We start from the raw sequence: 17,489 nt of genomic DNA, 5'->3' as shown, positions 1-17,489 counted from the left end.
GAGAGAAGCCCGGCCTTTGCTGTTGGCTTCCAAGAGGAGACACAGGTCACACGAGGCAGAAGTGTCTTCTTTTAGGGCAGGGGCTGGCTGTACCAGAAAGACCAACTATGTGATTTAGGATAGAGGCTTTGGGTCACCAGGAGACTGAGAGTATCCACGTGGTCAATTAGTCAATCATGTCTTCGCACTCAAATCCCAGTAAAAACTCTCAACTCCCACTCAGTGGGCTTTCAGTATGGGCAATACTCCATGTATATGGCCACATTCCAATGCTAGAAGGGTGTCACATCCCTGAGACATCAGGCCTCCTGTTTGGACCCTCCCACACTCTGCCTACATCTCTGCCTACATCTCTTCCCTTGGACAATTCTAACCCATGTCCTTCTGGAAGGAGCCACAGCCACATGCCACAGCTCTCAGTGAGCTCTGGGAGTCTTCCTAGTCAATTATCAAGCCTGAGGGTGGTTTGGGGAACCCCTTGAACTTGCGAGTGATGTCAGAAGTGAGGGCATCTTGGGGACAGTGTCCTGTACCTTTTCAGTCTAGCTAACTGGGTGGGAGTCCTCCAGTCAACTCACCCAAGTGTGTGAAGAGAGGCCTGTGGTTGGCAATGTAGACACTGGTCAGGTTGGGGGTAACCGTCAGAAATGTGACATATTCTAGAAAGAAAAAAAGAAGGAAAGATGCGTGGACCTCACGGCCACCACATCACAGACAAAGGGAGCTGATCTTAGCTGGTCAGGAAAAATCGAACAATGCCATGGGGCTGGCTCCAGCAGCATGGAGTCCCCTGTCATGGGGGCAATTAAAAGCAGGCTGGAGGACCACCTGCCAAGGCTCTGCCCTGGCTGGGAGAAGGGACCAGGGCCAAGGTTCTCCAGCACCGTGGGGCACGCCAGAAGGAGGCAGGGCTCAAGTCTGTGCTCTCCAGAGAAGCGCTGGCATTTACAAATGATTTTTGACCTCATATATACACCAAAGTCAAAGATTTTCCAAGTGTAACTACCATCCCTCTCACTCACTTGTGTCCCTCTCAGTGGGATTTCTTGAGCAGGAGAGAAGAGGCTAGCTGCTACAGAATGCACGATGTCCGGATTATTATTATTTTTTTAGAGTGTCTCACTCCTTTGCCCACGCTGGAGTACAGAGGGATCTCCACCTCCCTGGTTCAAGCAATTATCCTGCCTCAGCCTCCCGAGTAGCAGGGACTACAGGTGTCCGCCACCACGCCCAGCTAAGTTTTGTATTTTCAGTAGAGACAGGGTTTCACCATATTGGCCAGGCTGGTCTTAAACTCCCAACTACAGGTGATCCACCCGCCTCAGCCTCCCAAAGTGCTGGGATTACAGGCGTGAGCCACCACACCTGGCCAATGTCACTGGCAGATCAGGCACTGACATCCCATCTCTGAGTCTCAATTTCCCATCTGTGAAATGGAGATAATAGCAGTAAGCCCCTCCTTGGTCACTACAAGGATTCAGGGAGACAATCGGGAACTACCAAGTGTGTTCCTTGGTTCATAATTCTGTTTTTTTGAGCCAGAGTCTTGAGCACAGCTACAGTGAGCCACCATTACTGAGGCACCACAGTCCCAGCAGCATCAAGGCCAAAATCTGAGCCTGCCACAGGAGGGTGGCGAAGTGGAGGAGGGAGATGCTGACACTGCAGGCGGCATCCAGGGCTGAGTGAGTGCGCGGGCCCTGTGACCTGAGCAGCCCCTGCAGCAAGGCTCCGGGCTGTGGCCATCTTGGAAGCTGGGGGAAGCCCAGCCTCTGCCCTGAGGGAGGCTGCCTACCTCTCGCTCTTCCAGCTGTGAAAGAGCCGTTCCGTGGGCTGCACGTGCTGTTGTCCCCACCACATACCTGGCACACGTCCCGTACCTGCTGGGAGTCCATCCTGCCATCACAGCCAAATGTCTATGCAAAGGGAAGGACAGGGGGCCAGTGTCACTGGAGGGTGCTGGCCTCAATGACACTGCAGCCCTGCCAGCTCTGAGGTTCTGGGATCCACAAAACCAGCAACACTTCTGCAGCACCCCAACATCTACACAGGAAGCAAGCGTAAAGGGCTCAATGACTTGCCCAAGGTCACACTGCAGCCCTTAACCCAGGCTGACTCCAAGTCCAGATCCTTTTCCCCAGCACCACTCCCCTGCAGACTGCACTGCAGCTCCACTGGGGCCAGCACCCACCGACCTGCCCCCAGGAGCCTTCCGACAGGACAGGCAGGCCCCAGGGCCATCGCCAATGTCCACACACGCCTACCCGGCAGCTGCCCGACACACACAGGCTTAGGGTCCCATCCTCCTGGGGGCCACTTGGCACACACCGGGTCCCATCCAGGAAGCTGTCTCCACGCTTCATGATGAAGCTCTCGCCAATTGCCCGGCACATGTGCCTGCACAGAGCATCCCCTGGGAGGGCAGAGTGAACAAGGGGTCCTGAACTGAGCAGGAGAGGCAGGCCCTCCAGCCCCCACCCAGCTTCATCCTTTGCATCTGGGGCAAGGGTTTCTATCTTCCCCCCATCCTACCTCCTAAGGCAATAATCCTAATCACAATCCTAATCTAATCTAGTAACTAATAGTATTGAATTATGAACCAAGCCTGGGTGCAATGGCTCATGCCTGTAATCCTAGCACTTTGGGAGGCCGAGGCAGGCAGATCACATGAGGTCAGGAGTTTGAAACCAGCCTGGGCAACATGGTGAAACCACATCTCTACTAAAAATACAAAAAAAAATTAGCCGGCGTGGTGGTGCAAGCCTGTAGTCCCAGCTACTTGGGAGGCTGAGGGGCAAGAATTCCCTCAATCCCAGAGGCGGAGGTTGTGGTGAGCTGAGATCGCGCCACTGCACTCCAGCCTGGGCAATAGAGCAAGACTCTGTCTTAAAAAAGCAGAATTACGAACCAAGGGACACACTTGGCATTTCCCGATTCTCTCCCTGAATCCTTGTAGTGACCAGGGAGGGGCTTACTGCTATTATCTCCATTTCACCGATGGGAAATTGAGACTCAGAGATGGGATGTCACTGCCTGATCTGCCAGCAAGGCCTGGCCACTATGTGATCCACGGTCTGTGGGACACCAGAGCCTGAGCCGCATTGCCCAGTGCTGGAGAGATAGTAGGCCAACCCCCCACGACTCTGCCCTGCCCGAGGGTCTCCAGGGCTGGCTCCTCCCCTGACCCCACACTCCGCAGGCCTCACCTTGGCTGTGTGGTACAGCAGCGCCCCAGTGGTAGAAGGAGGCACCGCCAGGGGAGGAGTGCAGCGGCTGGTTGTCGGTCCTGGCACACTGTTCCGACATGAACTCCAGCTGGGTCTTCTCACAGGCCTGGCCAGGAGGAGGCAGAGGACAGGCAGAGGACAGGCAGAGGAGGGGGATGGGGGGGGTGTTGTCACTGGGAGACTGCACGGCACCCTGCAGTGTGGGATCAAGATATGGGTGTGGCCTCAGCTCCAGGCTGTGCCTCGGTTCCCTGCTCTGTAAACCGGGGTGACAAAAGTGCCTGCCCCTCTCTATCGATGGGAAAACTCCGGGGAATCCATAAAGAACACAGGGCAGCAACGAAGAAGAAAGCCGGGAAAGAGCATTACGCTCGGCGTCTCTGCTTCCAAGGCCTGAACTCAATAAAACAGTGATGGGGATGTGTATTCTTTAGGTAGCGCACCTAGAGGCAGGTAACCAAAGCACGGAGCAAAGACCTCACCACCGGAGCCTCTGCACTCAGGCAGGCGTCCTGGACTTTTATGCACTGACAGAAGATAATCGGAGTTGACTCCCTGGACGGCCACACTGACCACGCTGCCTCCACGAAATCCCACCACCCTCTGCTCCAGCCAAAGACCCTCCCCTCGCGATCTGGGGAGGTCTTGGGGGTCCATTTGGAGAAGGAGGAAAGGGAGGGTCTCACCATACAGAACATGTAATACATACAGGGCCAAACCCACACCCAGGGCCATCCAAGCAGGGGACGGAATTTAACTCAATGTAAAAAAAATCTTTCTGGCCGGGCGCGGTGGCTCAAGCCTGTAATCCCAGCACTTTGGGAGGCCGAGATGGGCGGATCACGAGGTCAGCAGATCGAGACCATCCTGGCTAATCTAACATGGTGAAACCCCGTCTCTACTAAAAAATACAAAAAACTAGCTGGGCGAGGTGGCGGGCGCCTGTAGTCCCAGCTACTTGGAAGGCTGGAGAATGGTGTAAACCCGGGAGGCGGAGCTTGCAGTGAGCTGAGATCCGGCCACTGCACTCCAGCCTGGGCGACAGAGCGAGACTCCATCTCAAAAAAAAAAAAAATCTTTCTACCATTTCACACCACGAGGATGGCCAAAATCAAAAAACAGAAAACAGGCCGGGCACCATGGCTCACACTTGTAATCCCAGCACTTTGGGAGGCTGAGGTGGGCAGATCACCTGGGGTTAGGGTTCAAGACCAGCCTGCCAACATGGTGAAACCCCATCTCTATAAAAAAAAAAAAAAAGAAAGAAAGAAAAAGAAAGAAAGAAAAAGAAAGAAAGAAAGAAAGAAAGAAAGAAAGAAAGAAAGAAAGAAAGAAAGAAAGAAAGACAACAGAAAGCCACAAGGACTACAGCGGATGTGGGGAAACCGGAACCCTCATGCAATGCTGGTGGGAACGTGAAACGGTTCAGGTACTGTGGAAAATGGTTTGGCAGTTTCTTTAAAAGTCAAACATAAACATATATGGCTCATGCCTATAATCCCAGCACTTTGGGAGGCCGAGGCGGGCGGATCACCTGAGGTCGGGAGACCCAGACCATCCTGGCCAACGTGGTGGAAAACCCATCTCTACTAAAAATACAAAAAATTAGCCAGGCATGGTGGTACGTGCCTGTAATCCCAGCTACTCCAGAGGCTGAGGCAGGGGAATCGCTTGAACCCGAGAGGCAAAGGTTGCAGTGAGCCGAGATTGCACCACTGCACTCCAGCCTGGCAACAGAGTAAGACTCTCTCAAAAAAGAAAAAGTCAAACATAGAATTCCCATATGATCCAGTAACTCCACTCTTCAGCATACTGCCAAAAGAATTGAAAACAGGGATTCAAACATGTGCAAGCACGTTCGTAGCAGCTCTGTTCCCAGGAGCCAAAAGGTGGAAACACCTCCAATGTCCATTAGCAGATGACTGGATGAAAATGTGGTCTATCCCTGCAGTGGAATATGATTCAGCCAGAAAGAGGAATGAGGCGCTGACACAGGCTACAACACAGGTGAGCCCTGAGGACGTGCCACTGGTGGAGGAAGGCAGGCAGGAAGCACACCTGTTGTCTGGCCCCAGGTACGTGGCATGTCTGGAACAGGTCAATCCACAAAGACAGAAGGGAGATCAATGGCCACCGGGTGGTGGAGGAGAAATGGGGAGGGACAGCCTACCACATGGGGTTTACTCCAGAGTACTCCAGAGTACTGGAAACATTCTGAAACTTTCACACCTGTAATCCCAGCACTTTGGGAGGCTGAGGAAGGCAGATCACGAGGTCAGGAGATCAAGGCCATCCTGGCTAACACGGTGAAACCCCGTCTCTACTAAAAATATAAAAAACTGGCTGGGCGTGGTAGCTGGCAACTGTAGTCCTAGCTACTTGGGAAGCTAAGGCAGGAGAATCAATTGAACCTGGGAGGCGGAGGTTGCAGTGAGCTGAGATAGTACCACTGCACTCCAGCCTGGGCGACAGGGTGAGACTCTGTCTCCAAAAAAAAACAAAAAAAAAACAAACAAACTCCTTTGCAGCCATGCAGCAGGGCATTGTACTCCTAGTGGGGAGGTTCTCCCTGCAGAGATGTGCTCTAGAGGGCAAAATGGCACTCAGGGAGGGAGGCGGGGTACCTCAGGGGCTCTGTGGGCATCAGCAAGACTGGCCTGGTTTATGAACGGGGGTCCCAATGTCCTTCTCACTCTTTTTTTATTTTTATATATTTTTTGAGACAGAGCCTCATTCTGTCACCCAGGCTAGAGTGCAGTGGCCCAATCTCGGCTCATTGCAGCCTCCACCTCCCAGGTTCAAGCGATTCTCATGCCTCAGCTTCCTGAGTAGCTGGAACCACGGGCGCCCGCCACCATACCCGACTAATTTTTATATTTTCTGTAGAGACAGGATTTCACCATGTTGGCCAGGCTGGTCTTGAACTCCTGACCTCAGGTGATCCACCCACTCTGGCCTCCCAAAGTGCTGAGAGTACAAGCGTAAGCCACCTCACCTGGCCCCAAAGTCCTTCTCAAATGTGTCCTGGTGTAAACCACAGATGGTCACTTTGGCTCCCCCAGGGCCCGGTGCCACCAGCTGCCCCCTCCTGCCCCAGGAAGCAGGCCTACCTGAGTGTTGCACATCTCGGCCTGGAGGTCAGCACCAACACACGCACGCCCCCCAAAGGCAGGTCTGAAAATGCCCAGGAGACAGGAGGGTGAGACAGGAGGGTGACCACTGCCTTCAACTAGGGAATGTGGTGTGGCCACCCTCCCTGACAGAAGAGCACCCCTCCCTGTGGTACCTGGGGTTGTTGCACTGCCGCCTCCTGGTGACCACACCTCCTCCGCAGGAGCGGGAGCAAGGACTTTGGGGACCCCAGCTAGACCAGTGCCCATGTACCGCTGCTATGGGGGTCAGCTCCACCAGGGAGCGGCAGCGACCCTTGGAACACCACTGCAAGGCAAGGACAGCTTAATCTCCCATCCCACGGCGACCCCACCACAGCGACACCCAACACACACAGAGAGTCCCCCAACATACTCAGGGGTCTCTCAGCACACACATGGACCCTACCCACAGTGACCCCCAAACACACACAAGGAACTCACCCATACGGATCCCCCAATGCACAGGGACCCCCCCCAACACACACAGGTAGCCCAACAACATGGATCCCCCAGACCCACAGGGATCCCCCAATACCCAGAGATCCCCCCAACATACACATAGAACCCCCCAGGGACCCCTCAACACACAGGGATCCCCCAACATACACACAAGGACCCACCCACAGGGGCTCTAACCTCACAGGGATCCCCTTACACAGGGATCCCACCCCGAGACACCCCATATCCATGAGGACCTTCACACAAGGACCCCACTCAAAGGAACCCCACACCCACGGGCACCCCTCATACAAACAGGCAGCCCACACTCCCATTCTGCATGGAAGCAAATGCTAAAGGAAAGAGTTCAGACCACCAACCCAAAGGACAGTCACCAAGGCCAACTCCAAGGCTCTCTGCCCCATACTGGTCCTGCCTCCCGACCTAGGAATAGGGCGGCCTGGCTGGAGGCGCCCACGTGCACGTGCTCACAGGAGCCTGCTCGTTCACTCTTGGCTCTGACCTTCTCCACGCCACATTCTGTCCCGTCCAGGAGAGGAACGAGGAGGCGGCTGCAGCTGCTTTGGTCCAGCGGGTCTGTGTGGCAGGAGAGGGCCTGGCACATATCCTAGGAGGATGGACAGGTGGCAAACTCAGGGGCCACCAGGGCCTTCCAGGCCAGTGTCCAACCTTAACTGTCCCTCCCAGACCGCAGGACACACTGACACAGCCAACACTCTGCGCTGCGGGCACTGGTGCCCTCGAAAGACAAGGCATGACCGACCCATCGATGGGGAACTGGGACCATGACCAGGTCCTGCCACACTTTTTGGGGCCCATGAAAATGTAGTTTTTGTGTCTTTTTTCTTTTTTTCTTTCTTGTCACTGACTTGAAGTTCACCAGGGAAATGTTTTAATTTCTTTCTTTTTTTTTTAACTTTTTTTTTTTCTGAGATGATTTCACTCTTGTTGCCCAGGCTGAAGTACAATGGTGCGATCTCAGCTCACAGCAAACTCTGCCTCCTGGGTTCAAGCAATTCTCCTACCTCAGCCTCCCGAGTAGCTGGGATTACAAACACGCACCACCACGCCCAGCTAATTTTTTGTATTTTTAGTACAGATGGCGTTTCTCCATGTTGGTGAGGTTGGTCTTGAACTCCCAACCTCAGGTGATCCACCTGCCTTGGCCTCCCAACGTGCTGGGATTACAGGTGTGAGCCACCATATCTGGCCTAATTTCTTTTAAAATCATAAGAAAAAAGGCCGGGCACGGTGGCTTATGCCTGTAATCCCAGGACTTTGGGAGGCCAAGGCAGGCAGATCACGAGGTCAGGAGATCGAAACCATCCTGGCTAACACAGTGAAACCCCGTCTGTACTAAAAATACAAAAAATTAACCAGGTGTGGTGGCGGGTGCCTATAGTCCCAGCCACTAAGGAGGCTGAAGCAGAAAAATGGCATTAACCCAGAAGGCAGAGCTTGCAGTGAGCTGAGATCGCACCACTGCACTCCAGCCTGGGTGACAGAGCGAGACTCCGTCTCAAAATAAATAAATAAATAAAATAAAATCAGAAGAAAAAAAATGAATTAGACTGGGTGTGGTAGCTCATGCTGGTAATCCCAGCACTTTGGGAGGCCAAGGTGGGCGGATCACCTGAGGTCAGGAATTTGAGACCAGCCTGGCCAACATGATGAAACCCTGTCTCCACTAAAAAATACAAAACTTATCTGGGCATGGTGGCACATGCCTGTAGTCCCAGCTACTTGGGAGGCATAGGCCCAGGAATCGCTTGAACCTGGGAGGCGGAGATTGCAGTAAACCAAGATTGTGCCACTGCACTCCAGCCTGAGTGACAGAGTGAGACTCCATCTCAAAAAAAAAAAAGGTAAAAGAAAAAAAAGAGGCCGGGCGCGGTGGCTCAAGCCTGTAATCCCAGCACTTTGGGAGGCCGAGACGGGCGGATCACGAGGTCAGGAGATCGAGACCATCCAGGCTAACACAGTGAAACCCCGTCTCTACTAAAAAATACAAAAAACTAGCCGGGCGAGGTGGCGGGCGCCTGTAGTCCCAGCTACTCGGGAGGCTGAGGCAGGAGAATGGCGTAAACCCGGGAGGCGGAGCTTGCAGTGAGCCGAGATCCGGCCACTGCACTCCAGCCTGGGCGACAGAGCGAGACTCCATCTCAAAAAAAAAAAAAAAAAGAAAAGAAAAGAAAAAGAAAAAATGAACTTCCAGGTCCAAATTAATGTTGTAATATATAATATTAATAGATTTGCTGGTCAGGCATGGGTGGTGGCTCATGTCTGTAATCCCAGTGCTTTGGGACGCCAAGGTGGGAGGATGGCTTGAGGCCAGGAGTCCTAGACCAGCCTGGGTAACAAAGGGAGACCCCATCTCTACAAAAAATTTAAAAATTAGCTGGGCGTTGGGGCATGTGCTTGTAGTCCCAGCTACTCCAAGGCTGAGGTGGGAGGATCGCTTGCGCCCAGGAGGTTGAGGCTACAGTGAGTTATAATTGTGCTACTGCACTCCACCCTGGGCAACAGAAGGAGGCCCTGTCTCAAAGAAGAAGAAAAAAAAAAAAGACTCGGCCAGGCGTGGTGGCTCATGCCTGTAATCCCAGCACTTTGGGATGCCCAGGCAGGCGGATCACCAGGTCAGGAGATCGAAACCATCCTGGCTAACACAGTGAAACTCCGTCTCTACTAAAAATACAAAAAAATAGCCCCCTGGCTAACACGGTGAAACTCCGTCTTTACTAAAAATACAAAAAAATAGCCCATCACAGCGCCTGTAGTCCCAGCTTCTCGGGAGGCTGAGGCAGGAGAATGGCGTGAACCTGGGAGGCAGAGCTTGCAGTGAGCTCAGATCGCGCCACTGCACTCCAGCCTGGGCAACAGAAAGAGACTCCGTCTCAAAAAAAAAAAAAAAACAGTATTAAAATATAATCCTCAATTTTTTTTTTGGAGGAAGGGGCCCACCAAGGCAAAAGTGGCTGGAGTCCATGAATGTCCTATGCAACCCTGCGAGGAAGTCTGTCTTTTGGGGTGCTGCTCTCCTTCATCTCCCCTCCCCCTACCAGTCCCACTTCCGCTGTGGGTTCAGTTTGGAGGCCACTTCCTCCAGGCAGCCCTCCAGGCTGACTCCAGCCACAACAGATGGGAAGTCCTTGGTAACTGTTTAAGATTGGTGTCCTTACCCAGCCAGGAATCCTTGGGCACAGGGGCCCTCCCAGGACTAGCTACATAATTTGTCGGGCCCAGTTAAACAAAAATGTTGGGGCTTTTGTTCAAACATTTTAAATAATTTCTAGAGGCCACAGACAGCATTAAACTAAGCCGCCCTGGGGGTACCTCAGCCTAGCACTGCACCCAGCAGGTGCTCACGGTGCACGTTGGGGGGGCATTAGTTGATGAGTTGGGTGATGCCGAGGAACCTCATGGCCAATCCCAGGCCACTGCGGGCAGACTCACCAAGTGCTCCCTGGAGAAGGTGCAGGCGACTGCCTTGGGGCCGAAGGCCACGCGGCACTGCTCGTTGGCGCTGTAGTAGAGGCCAGGCTGCGCCTCCGGCTGGCGCCCCGCGGACCCAGGCTGAGGCCGCGGGGGGTCCCACACGCAGCGCGCCCGTCCTGTGCTGTGACAAGGCCCGGCTCAGGTCTAGGGTGTAGACCAAGAGGAGGCGGGACGGAGGAGTGTGCACGGGGATGGAAGCGTTTGGAAGCGTGGCCTTTTGTGAGTGGGAGCAGGAGTTGTCGGCCCGAGCCCCCCACCAGGAGCCAGCTCTGGGCTGGGACCAAGACTAAGGCTCCGGTCCGCACGGAGGTGAGTGGCCAGCAGAGGGAGAGACAACGGAGGCACAGGTCGGAGTGGGATGGAGCAGATGCACGTTAGGCCCGGGAGCGGTACGGTGGGTGAGAAGGGGACGCAGGGGTACATGTACGCGGGCGGGGGAGATAGGGGTGTGGGGCTGATGGAGCGTGGAAAGTGGACGGAGGGGTCAGCACGGGTGGAGGCAGACGAAGGGTACCGGGGTGAATTGAGGGGGTGGGCGCAGGAACCGGGTGGGTGCAGGAACGGGGTGGGCGCAGGGGGCTGAGATGGAGGGGTGGATGGAGGAGGGTAGGATGCAGGGGTGGGTGTAGGCAAGTGGGAGAGAATGTGGACGGAAGGGTGGCCGCAGAGCGTGGGACAGCGCGGGGGGAGGCGCAGGGGGTTGGGCAGGTGGGTGGGACGGAGCGGTGGGTGCAGGGGTTGGGACGCGGGGCGGGAGCTACCTGAGCAGGCTCAGCAGCTGCCGGCGGCTGCAGGGGGACCAGGCGAGGCCAGCGCGGGGCGCGGCGCCGTCTGAAGCCATCACGTGTCCGCTGGGGCCGCAGCCGCTGCCAGGCGCGCCGTCGTGCTCCAGGCCGAAGCTGGTAGGTGGGGAGCTATGCTAAGGCGACAGGCAGGGGCGGGGGCAGGATCGGGGTCGGCGAGTCCGGGCCCGGCGCCCTAGTGCCGCAGGGCCAGCGAGTTTTCGGACCCGGGTCGACCCCTGACGCGGCCACCTGCTAACCGGGCGCAGTGCAGAGGGCCTTGTGCGCCCAGCGTCAGTTTTCCCCAGAAGGGAGCGCTAGCCCGGCAGGGTGGCTCCCGCATCTTTTGCTAATAAATATCAAAAGGCTTTAAAAACGTGCAAGCCACATTAATTCACAGTGTTAGGAGTCTGTGGAGAGGGGGGGACTGGTCGGGGCCTTGAGGGGCTGCTCTGGGGACTGTTGACATGGATGTGTTGAGCGTGAAATTCACCTACTGTGAGTAAAGCACGATTTTAAAGTTCAGTTAAAATGTGCTTGCCCTTGGCCATTGTTTGCATTCCTAGGCCAGGAAGGTGAACCGTTTCCAAACTGTCACAACAGAGCTTGCTTTCCCCAAAGCAGAACTGATGGAGGACTACTAATGAGGTGGGAGAGGCCAGGCACCAGTGAGGTAGGAGGTGGACTCTACTCTGGAGGCCCCCCTTGGACAGGGGACCAGAGGACTAGCTAAAACAGGGAGGGGTGGGAAGCCCCCTTCCATAAGACAGACCCACCAGTGCGCCATGTCAGTTTACCATTGCCATGGCAACACCCAAAAGTTACCGCCCTTTTTCCATGATGAAAACCCGGAAATTACTGCTCTTTTTCTAGAAATTTCTGCATAATCTGGTCCCTTAATTTGCATATAATTAAAAGTGGGTATAACTAGGACGGCAGCCCTGCCTTTGAGCTGCTCTTTTGGGCACAGTGTCTATGGGGTAGCCCTGCTTCAAAAGGGCTACGCTGCACTGTACACAGTCACAGGTCTGCACACTCTGACCACTGCTATGTCAATCAAAGTTGCGGTCTAACACCACCTGCTCCCTCTTGAATTCTTTCCTGGGTGAAGCCAAGAACCCTCCCAGGCTAAGCCCCTGTTTGGGGGCTTATCTGTTCTGCATCACAGGAGCAAAAGGAAACTATGCTTCCTGTGAGGGAGAAGGAGCCCTGCCTTGCCCCACACCCAGGAACCCTGCCTCGACCCTCCCAGGCTCAGAGGGGTTGAAAGGGGTCGGGTGGGGGTTGGTGGGCAAGGAAGGTAGAAATTCACTTTTCACTTTAGAAATCTCTGCACTGGGCCGGGCACAGCTGTAATCCCAGCACTTTGGCCGGCCGAGGCGGGCAGATCACGAGGTCAGGAGATCGAGACCATCCTGGTTAACATGGTGAAACCCCATCTCTACCAAAAAATACAAAAAATTAGCCAGGCATGGTGGTGGGCGCCTGTAGTCCCAGCTACTCAGGAGGCTGAGGCAGGAGAATGATGTGAACCCGGGAGGCGGAGCTTGCAGTGAACCGAGATTGCGCCACTGCACTCTGGCCTGGGCGACAGAGCAAGACTCCATCTCAAAAAAAAAAAAAAAACAAAAGAAAGAAAGAAATCTCTGCACTGCTTGAATTTTTACAACAATTGGGTATTATTTTCAGACTTAAAAAACTAACGAATTGAAAAGAAACCCATCACTCTAGGTAAATGGTTATAGGTAGGAGCGAAGGTTTGCACACAAGAATGTATAATGTTCACAACAGGAAGATGTGTTCAGGCAACCTAGACATCCAAGGAGAGAGGGCTGATTAAATAAATTATGGTACACGCCTGTAAAAGACCTGGGATAACGTTTGGGATATATTATTACATAAAGAGCAGGTAAATCCTGCACTCACTCTAGGAAGAAAAAAGAAAGGCTGGACGCAGTGGCTCACGCCTGCAATCCCAGCACTTTGGGAGGCCGAGGCAGGTGGATCACCTGAGGTCAGGAGTTCAAGACCAGCCTGACCAACATGGAGAAACCCCATCTCTTCTAAAAATACAAAATTAGCTGGGCACGGTGGCACGCGCCTGTAATCCCAGCTACTCGGGAGGCTGAGGCAGGAGAATCACTTGAACACGGGAGGTGGAGGTTGCAGTGAGCTGAGATCGCGCCATTGCACTCCAGCTTGGGCAACAAGAGCGAAACTCTGCCTCAAAAAAAAAGAAAAAGAAAAAAGAAATAGCAGGTAACAAAGCAATGAACAGCATAATCACAATTTTCCTTTAATTCAGGGATCCAAACTAAATCCCAATTTTGCAAATAAAAAATATGTGCGTGTGTGTAAAGAAAAGACTGAAATTAAATACAAAATGTGAAGAGACATTACCTCTAAATGGTGGGATTTGAGATAGTTTTTACAGCCTGCTTTTTCTTTACCTGAATATTTCCACAGAAGTTATTTTCTACCTGCTAAAGGTGTTTTGCTCGTCTTTTGGAAAAAAAAGTTTCTTTAATCAAACAGTATCAGGTTCCCCTGTCCTCACACCCACCCTTCTGAGTCTGTTGGGGTGAGGGGTACAGGCTCCTCTGGCGAAACTCTACAAGGACCCACTGCTTGCCAAGACCACCTCTGCCCCGGGTACCCAGGTCAGCTCCTTGCCAGAGCCTGGGGACAGCTGGTGGGGCTGCATACCTGTGCCCGATCTCATGGGCGATGGTGACTCCCAGGTCGAAGCCAGTGTCCTCGGTAATGAGGCAGCTCCAGGTTGGGGAGCAGGCACCACCTAGCTGGGTGACTCCCCGCACCTGCCGGTTACCATCAGGCAACTCCAGGTCAAACCTCGGTGAGAGAAAACAGTCACTTGGGTGATGCCAAGGCACGTGGCTGCCCCAGGATCACCTTTGCAGAGGGCAGGAAGCCGAGGGTGCAGCCTTCCCAGGCTGGCTGACCAGCGCCCATCAGAAAGCTCGGCTACCTCGTGATATAGAGGACCAGGTCAGCGTGGCCAGGATCCGTGTCGTCCTCGGGGTTGATGGTCCGGCTCCACCCACAGACGCTCAGCAGGGACGAGGTAAGGTTGGCTGTGATATTTGGAGCACCCTGCAGATTCACAGCAAAGCCTGCATTTAGGACACCCCAACCAGGCATGGTGCTGACTGCGGTCAGTGTGTTTCCCAGTTAGTCCTCATAACAGCCCTCTGACTAGCCCGTGTTAGGGGTGAGACAACTGAGGCTCAGAGAAATAGTCAGGCAGCCTGTGCTGAGTGCTGGATAGAGCTGGGAGGGCAGCTGGTCCATCTGGCTGAACGTGTTCTGTGACCCATGCTGCTTGGGGCATCCAGGACAAGAGGTTAAAGAGGATGGAGACGCGATGACTTGGGCTTCCCGCTCTGTATAGCGTGCTGAGCTCCAGCTCCATGCCTACCTCGGGCTCTGTCAGAATGACCATCTTCACCAGGTGCACCCGAAACTGAGCCCCCAGGGACGGGTCCCGAAGCAGTTCTGCCCCCTGTGGAAGGGCAAATGAGAGAGGTAACCTGTCGGGTGGGCATTGCCAGCCCCAGGCAGCTGCTGACTCCCAGGGGCCCCGGGGTATGAAGGGCTGGAGAGCATGTGTGGGAAGCATGTGTGGGAAGCGGGGGCTCCTAAAATGCGATGCACAGTCAGCCGTGCCTCTGCTGCTCCTCAGCTCATGGCTCAGGAAGGCCAACTAACGCAAGGAAAATAAACTCCAAAGCAAGGGGATGAGAGCACACAGACAGTCATGAGTTGGATATTCCGGTCAAATGCTGCTCCTCTCAGACCACAGATTCCTCTCAGATTACAGGAGCCTGCCATCATGCCCAGATAATTTTTGTATTTTTAGTAGATACAGGGTTTCACCATGTTAGCCAGGCTGGTCTCGAACTCCTGACTTCAGGTGATGCACCCGCCTTGGCCTCCCAAAGTGCTGGGATTATAGGCATGAGCCACTGCGCCCGGCGTTGTTTGTCTTTCTGAGACGGCCGATAGTGGGGTAGAGCTTCCCTGCCCACCCTTCACTTTCAAGTGAAGGGGGGCTGCAGGGATTCAGGTGCTAGCAAGAAATGAAGGTGGCCATCTCCTTTGCCAGCAGTCTCTGTTTAGACTTCAGACTGGTGACCTGTCCTCGCCACCCTGAGTAGGGGACGAGAGAAGGAGAGAGGGCAGGGTCGGGGTACAGAGGGCAGTGTGAGCAGCCCACACCCCGTTTGCCAGGGTTGTGTTAGCTGAGCCTCCTGGGGGTCAAATGGATACTAAGGAAGAGGCCAGGCTTGAAGGTGGCCCCAGATGAAGGGATTTGAGTAGCGAGAGGCTGCAGGGTGTGCATGTGCTATGGAGCTGAGAGGGGGTGTGGGACCTCACCCACCTCCACCCAGGGGAGGGAGGGAGAAGAGGAAGAGCCCCGAGCCATTCTACCTGAGTTTAACCCACTGTATTCAGACCACCAGATACACTAGCCCACAGACACCGGTCACCAGCCCTGGCCATGGGGACCTGCACAGGCCAGCGCCATCCCTGGAGGTCGCTCCCATGGGGGCACTCACGATGTTGAGGTTGGTGAGCACGTAGCGCTCTGTGTCCTCCTGGTGAGCCTGGAAGACATCGGGGCCCACGGCCACCAGCAGCTCCAGGTGTAGGATGCTGCCTGCAGCCCGCCTCTGCCTCTGCCTCTGCCTCTGCCTCTGCCTCTGGAAGCCGGGGGAGGGAGGGTGGCCTGGAGGGGCAGGGGAGAGCAGAGGGCAATGGTTCTAGAAAGCAAGTAGTGGAAAGCTAACAGGAGAGAGGCTGGCGGGTCTTGGAAGGATGGCCTTCCAAAGTCAAGACATTGTGTGTCACCCCACCCCAAGAGCTGGACCCCATTAGTGACTGGGCATGCAAAGGGCAGGGCCCAGGAGGAGCTGTTGGGCTACGGCGTCCTTTAGGTCACCCCCATCAAGACAAGCTTCCTACTGCCCTGGTGGCTCTGCCCCAAGGGGAAAGCCCCTGCCCTGCCTCCTGGACCCTGCTCTGGGCACAGGTGTTTCATGAGTAACATCATGGACCGCGACAGGAAACTGAACACAAGTGGAGCCCGGTGGTCTCTTGGGAAGCAGGGGCCCAGGCCAGCCCTCATTGTCCTCTCCCAAGGGAGCCCTTAGAGGGCCAGGGACCCTGGGCAATGATCTCCCAGTCCCTCAGGAGCGGCGGAGCTAGAAGGACCCAGGCTATGGGATACCCAGACAGCATCGGCTGCATCCACCCCCCCGGCTGGATGGCCCCAAGCACTGGTCAGTGTGCATCTGGCCCAGACCACAAAGAACCAGGTCACAAGGTGGGCCTTGCCCTCCCGTTCCCCCTGACCACTAGCCCACCTGCCTCTGGCCCCCATCAGCCGTTAGTCAAGTTGTCAATGGCCCTACTGGGAAGGGGGCTCACACCCGGAGACGGTCACACACAGGGCCTGTGGGCAACGGGGACAGGCCTTTATCATAAGGAAATCCATGGCCTTAGGAGGGAGCCTGAGCCAGCACCTATCTTGTTTCCCACAGAAGGAATAAATATTTACATCCACGGCCAGAAACCCCAAGAGCTCCTGAAAACCAGCCAGCTCAGCAGAGGCCATGGGGCAGAAGGGGCCAGCCAATCGGTGACCATTCCCTTGTGACATTTAACAGAAGCTAGGGTTAGAACCCTGGCCTGGCTGGAACATCCAGACCAGTTTTTATCAACTTGGCAGGAAGTAACAGAGTTAATTAACAGGGGTGACAGCAGCTTCTCTGACCTTCTTCTGCCAGATCCACCAAAAATCCCAGACCACTGACTCAATGGTGAGATACCCCTTGAAAGTCCTGAGAAACTTCCCTGGGAGAGAAGACACCAGGACAAGTACCTTTTAAGGGAGCACCAGAGCTCAAGTAAGAAGACACAGCCTGTGGCTCCAATGCCTGAAGAAAACTCTGCAAGACAAAAAGAGATGGATGGGGCTGGGTGCAGTGGCTCACGCCTGTAATCCTAACACTTGGAGAGACTGAGGTGGGAGGATCACTTGATCCAGGAGTTTGAGACCAGCCGGGGCAACATAACAAGTCCCCATGTCAAAAAAAAAAGAAGAAGAAAGACAGAAAGTCAAAGACAGAAAGACAGAAGAAAGGAAGGAAGGAAGGAAGGAAGGAGGGAGGGAGGGAGGGAGGGAGGGAGGGAGGGAGGGAGGGAGGGAGGGAAGGAAGGAAGGAAGGAAGGAAGGAAGGAAGGAAGGAAGGAAGGAAGGAAGGAAGGAGGAAAGAAGAAAAAGATACGGATGAAGAAAGAGACAGGAAGCAGGAGGTGGGTGAGGCCAACCAAGAAGGAGAGGGGGAAAT

At 54.6% G+C, this 17,489-nt stretch overlaps 1 protein-coding gene across 9 annotated transcripts in view; it reads right to left on the bottom strand.

Moving 5' to 3' along the window:
* Positions 1-17,489, bottom strand: part of LOC105471867 (ADAM metallopeptidase with thrombospondin type 1 motif 13) — a 42,283-nt gene that overhangs the window by 20,095 nt on the left and 4,699 nt on the right. For 6 of the 9 annotated variants that reach the window (XR_011612907.1, XM_071078546.1, XM_071078547.1 and 3 more), the window contains exons 3-16: positions 17,021-17,087; positions 15,696-15,865; positions 14,555-14,638; positions 14,105-14,229; positions 13,822-13,968; positions 11,095-11,232; positions 10,292-10,454; positions 7,341-7,445; positions 6,514-6,665; positions 6,338-6,401; positions 3,207-3,420; positions 2,265-2,413; positions 1,796-1,916; positions 579-659 (exon numbers count right to left, since the gene is read on the bottom strand). Coding sequence is in view for 8 of the 9 variants with exons in the window: in XM_071078546.1 (XP_070934647.1) it covers positions 579-659; positions 1,796-1,916; positions 2,265-2,413; positions 3,207-3,420; positions 6,338-6,401; positions 6,514-6,665; positions 7,341-7,445; positions 10,292-10,454; positions 11,095-11,232; positions 13,822-13,968; positions 14,105-14,229; positions 14,555-14,638; positions 15,696-15,865; positions 17,021-17,087 (1,780 nt within the window). In the remaining variant the exon portion in view is untranslated. The remainder of the gene's footprint in view (positions 1-578; positions 660-1,795; positions 1,917-2,264; positions 2,414-3,206; positions 3,421-6,337; positions 6,402-6,513; positions 6,666-7,340; positions 7,446-10,291; positions 10,455-11,094; positions 11,233-13,821; positions 13,969-14,104; positions 14,230-14,554; positions 14,639-15,695; positions 15,866-17,020; positions 17,088-17,489) is intronic. The other 3 variants (XM_011724654.3, XM_071078549.1, XM_071078552.1) reach the window with 2 other exon arrangements.

Source organism: Macaca nemestrina, chromosome 14, assembly GCF_043159975.1.
Source record: "Macaca nemestrina isolate mMacNem1 chromosome 14, mMacNem.hap1, whole genome shotgun sequence".
In the NCBI taxonomy this organism is placed as follows: Eukaryota; Metazoa; Chordata; class Mammalia; order Primates; family Cercopithecidae; genus Macaca; species Macaca nemestrina.
The sequence above is the reverse complement of the archived record's forward strand: the minus strand, read 5'-3'. Positions and strand labels throughout refer to the sequence as shown.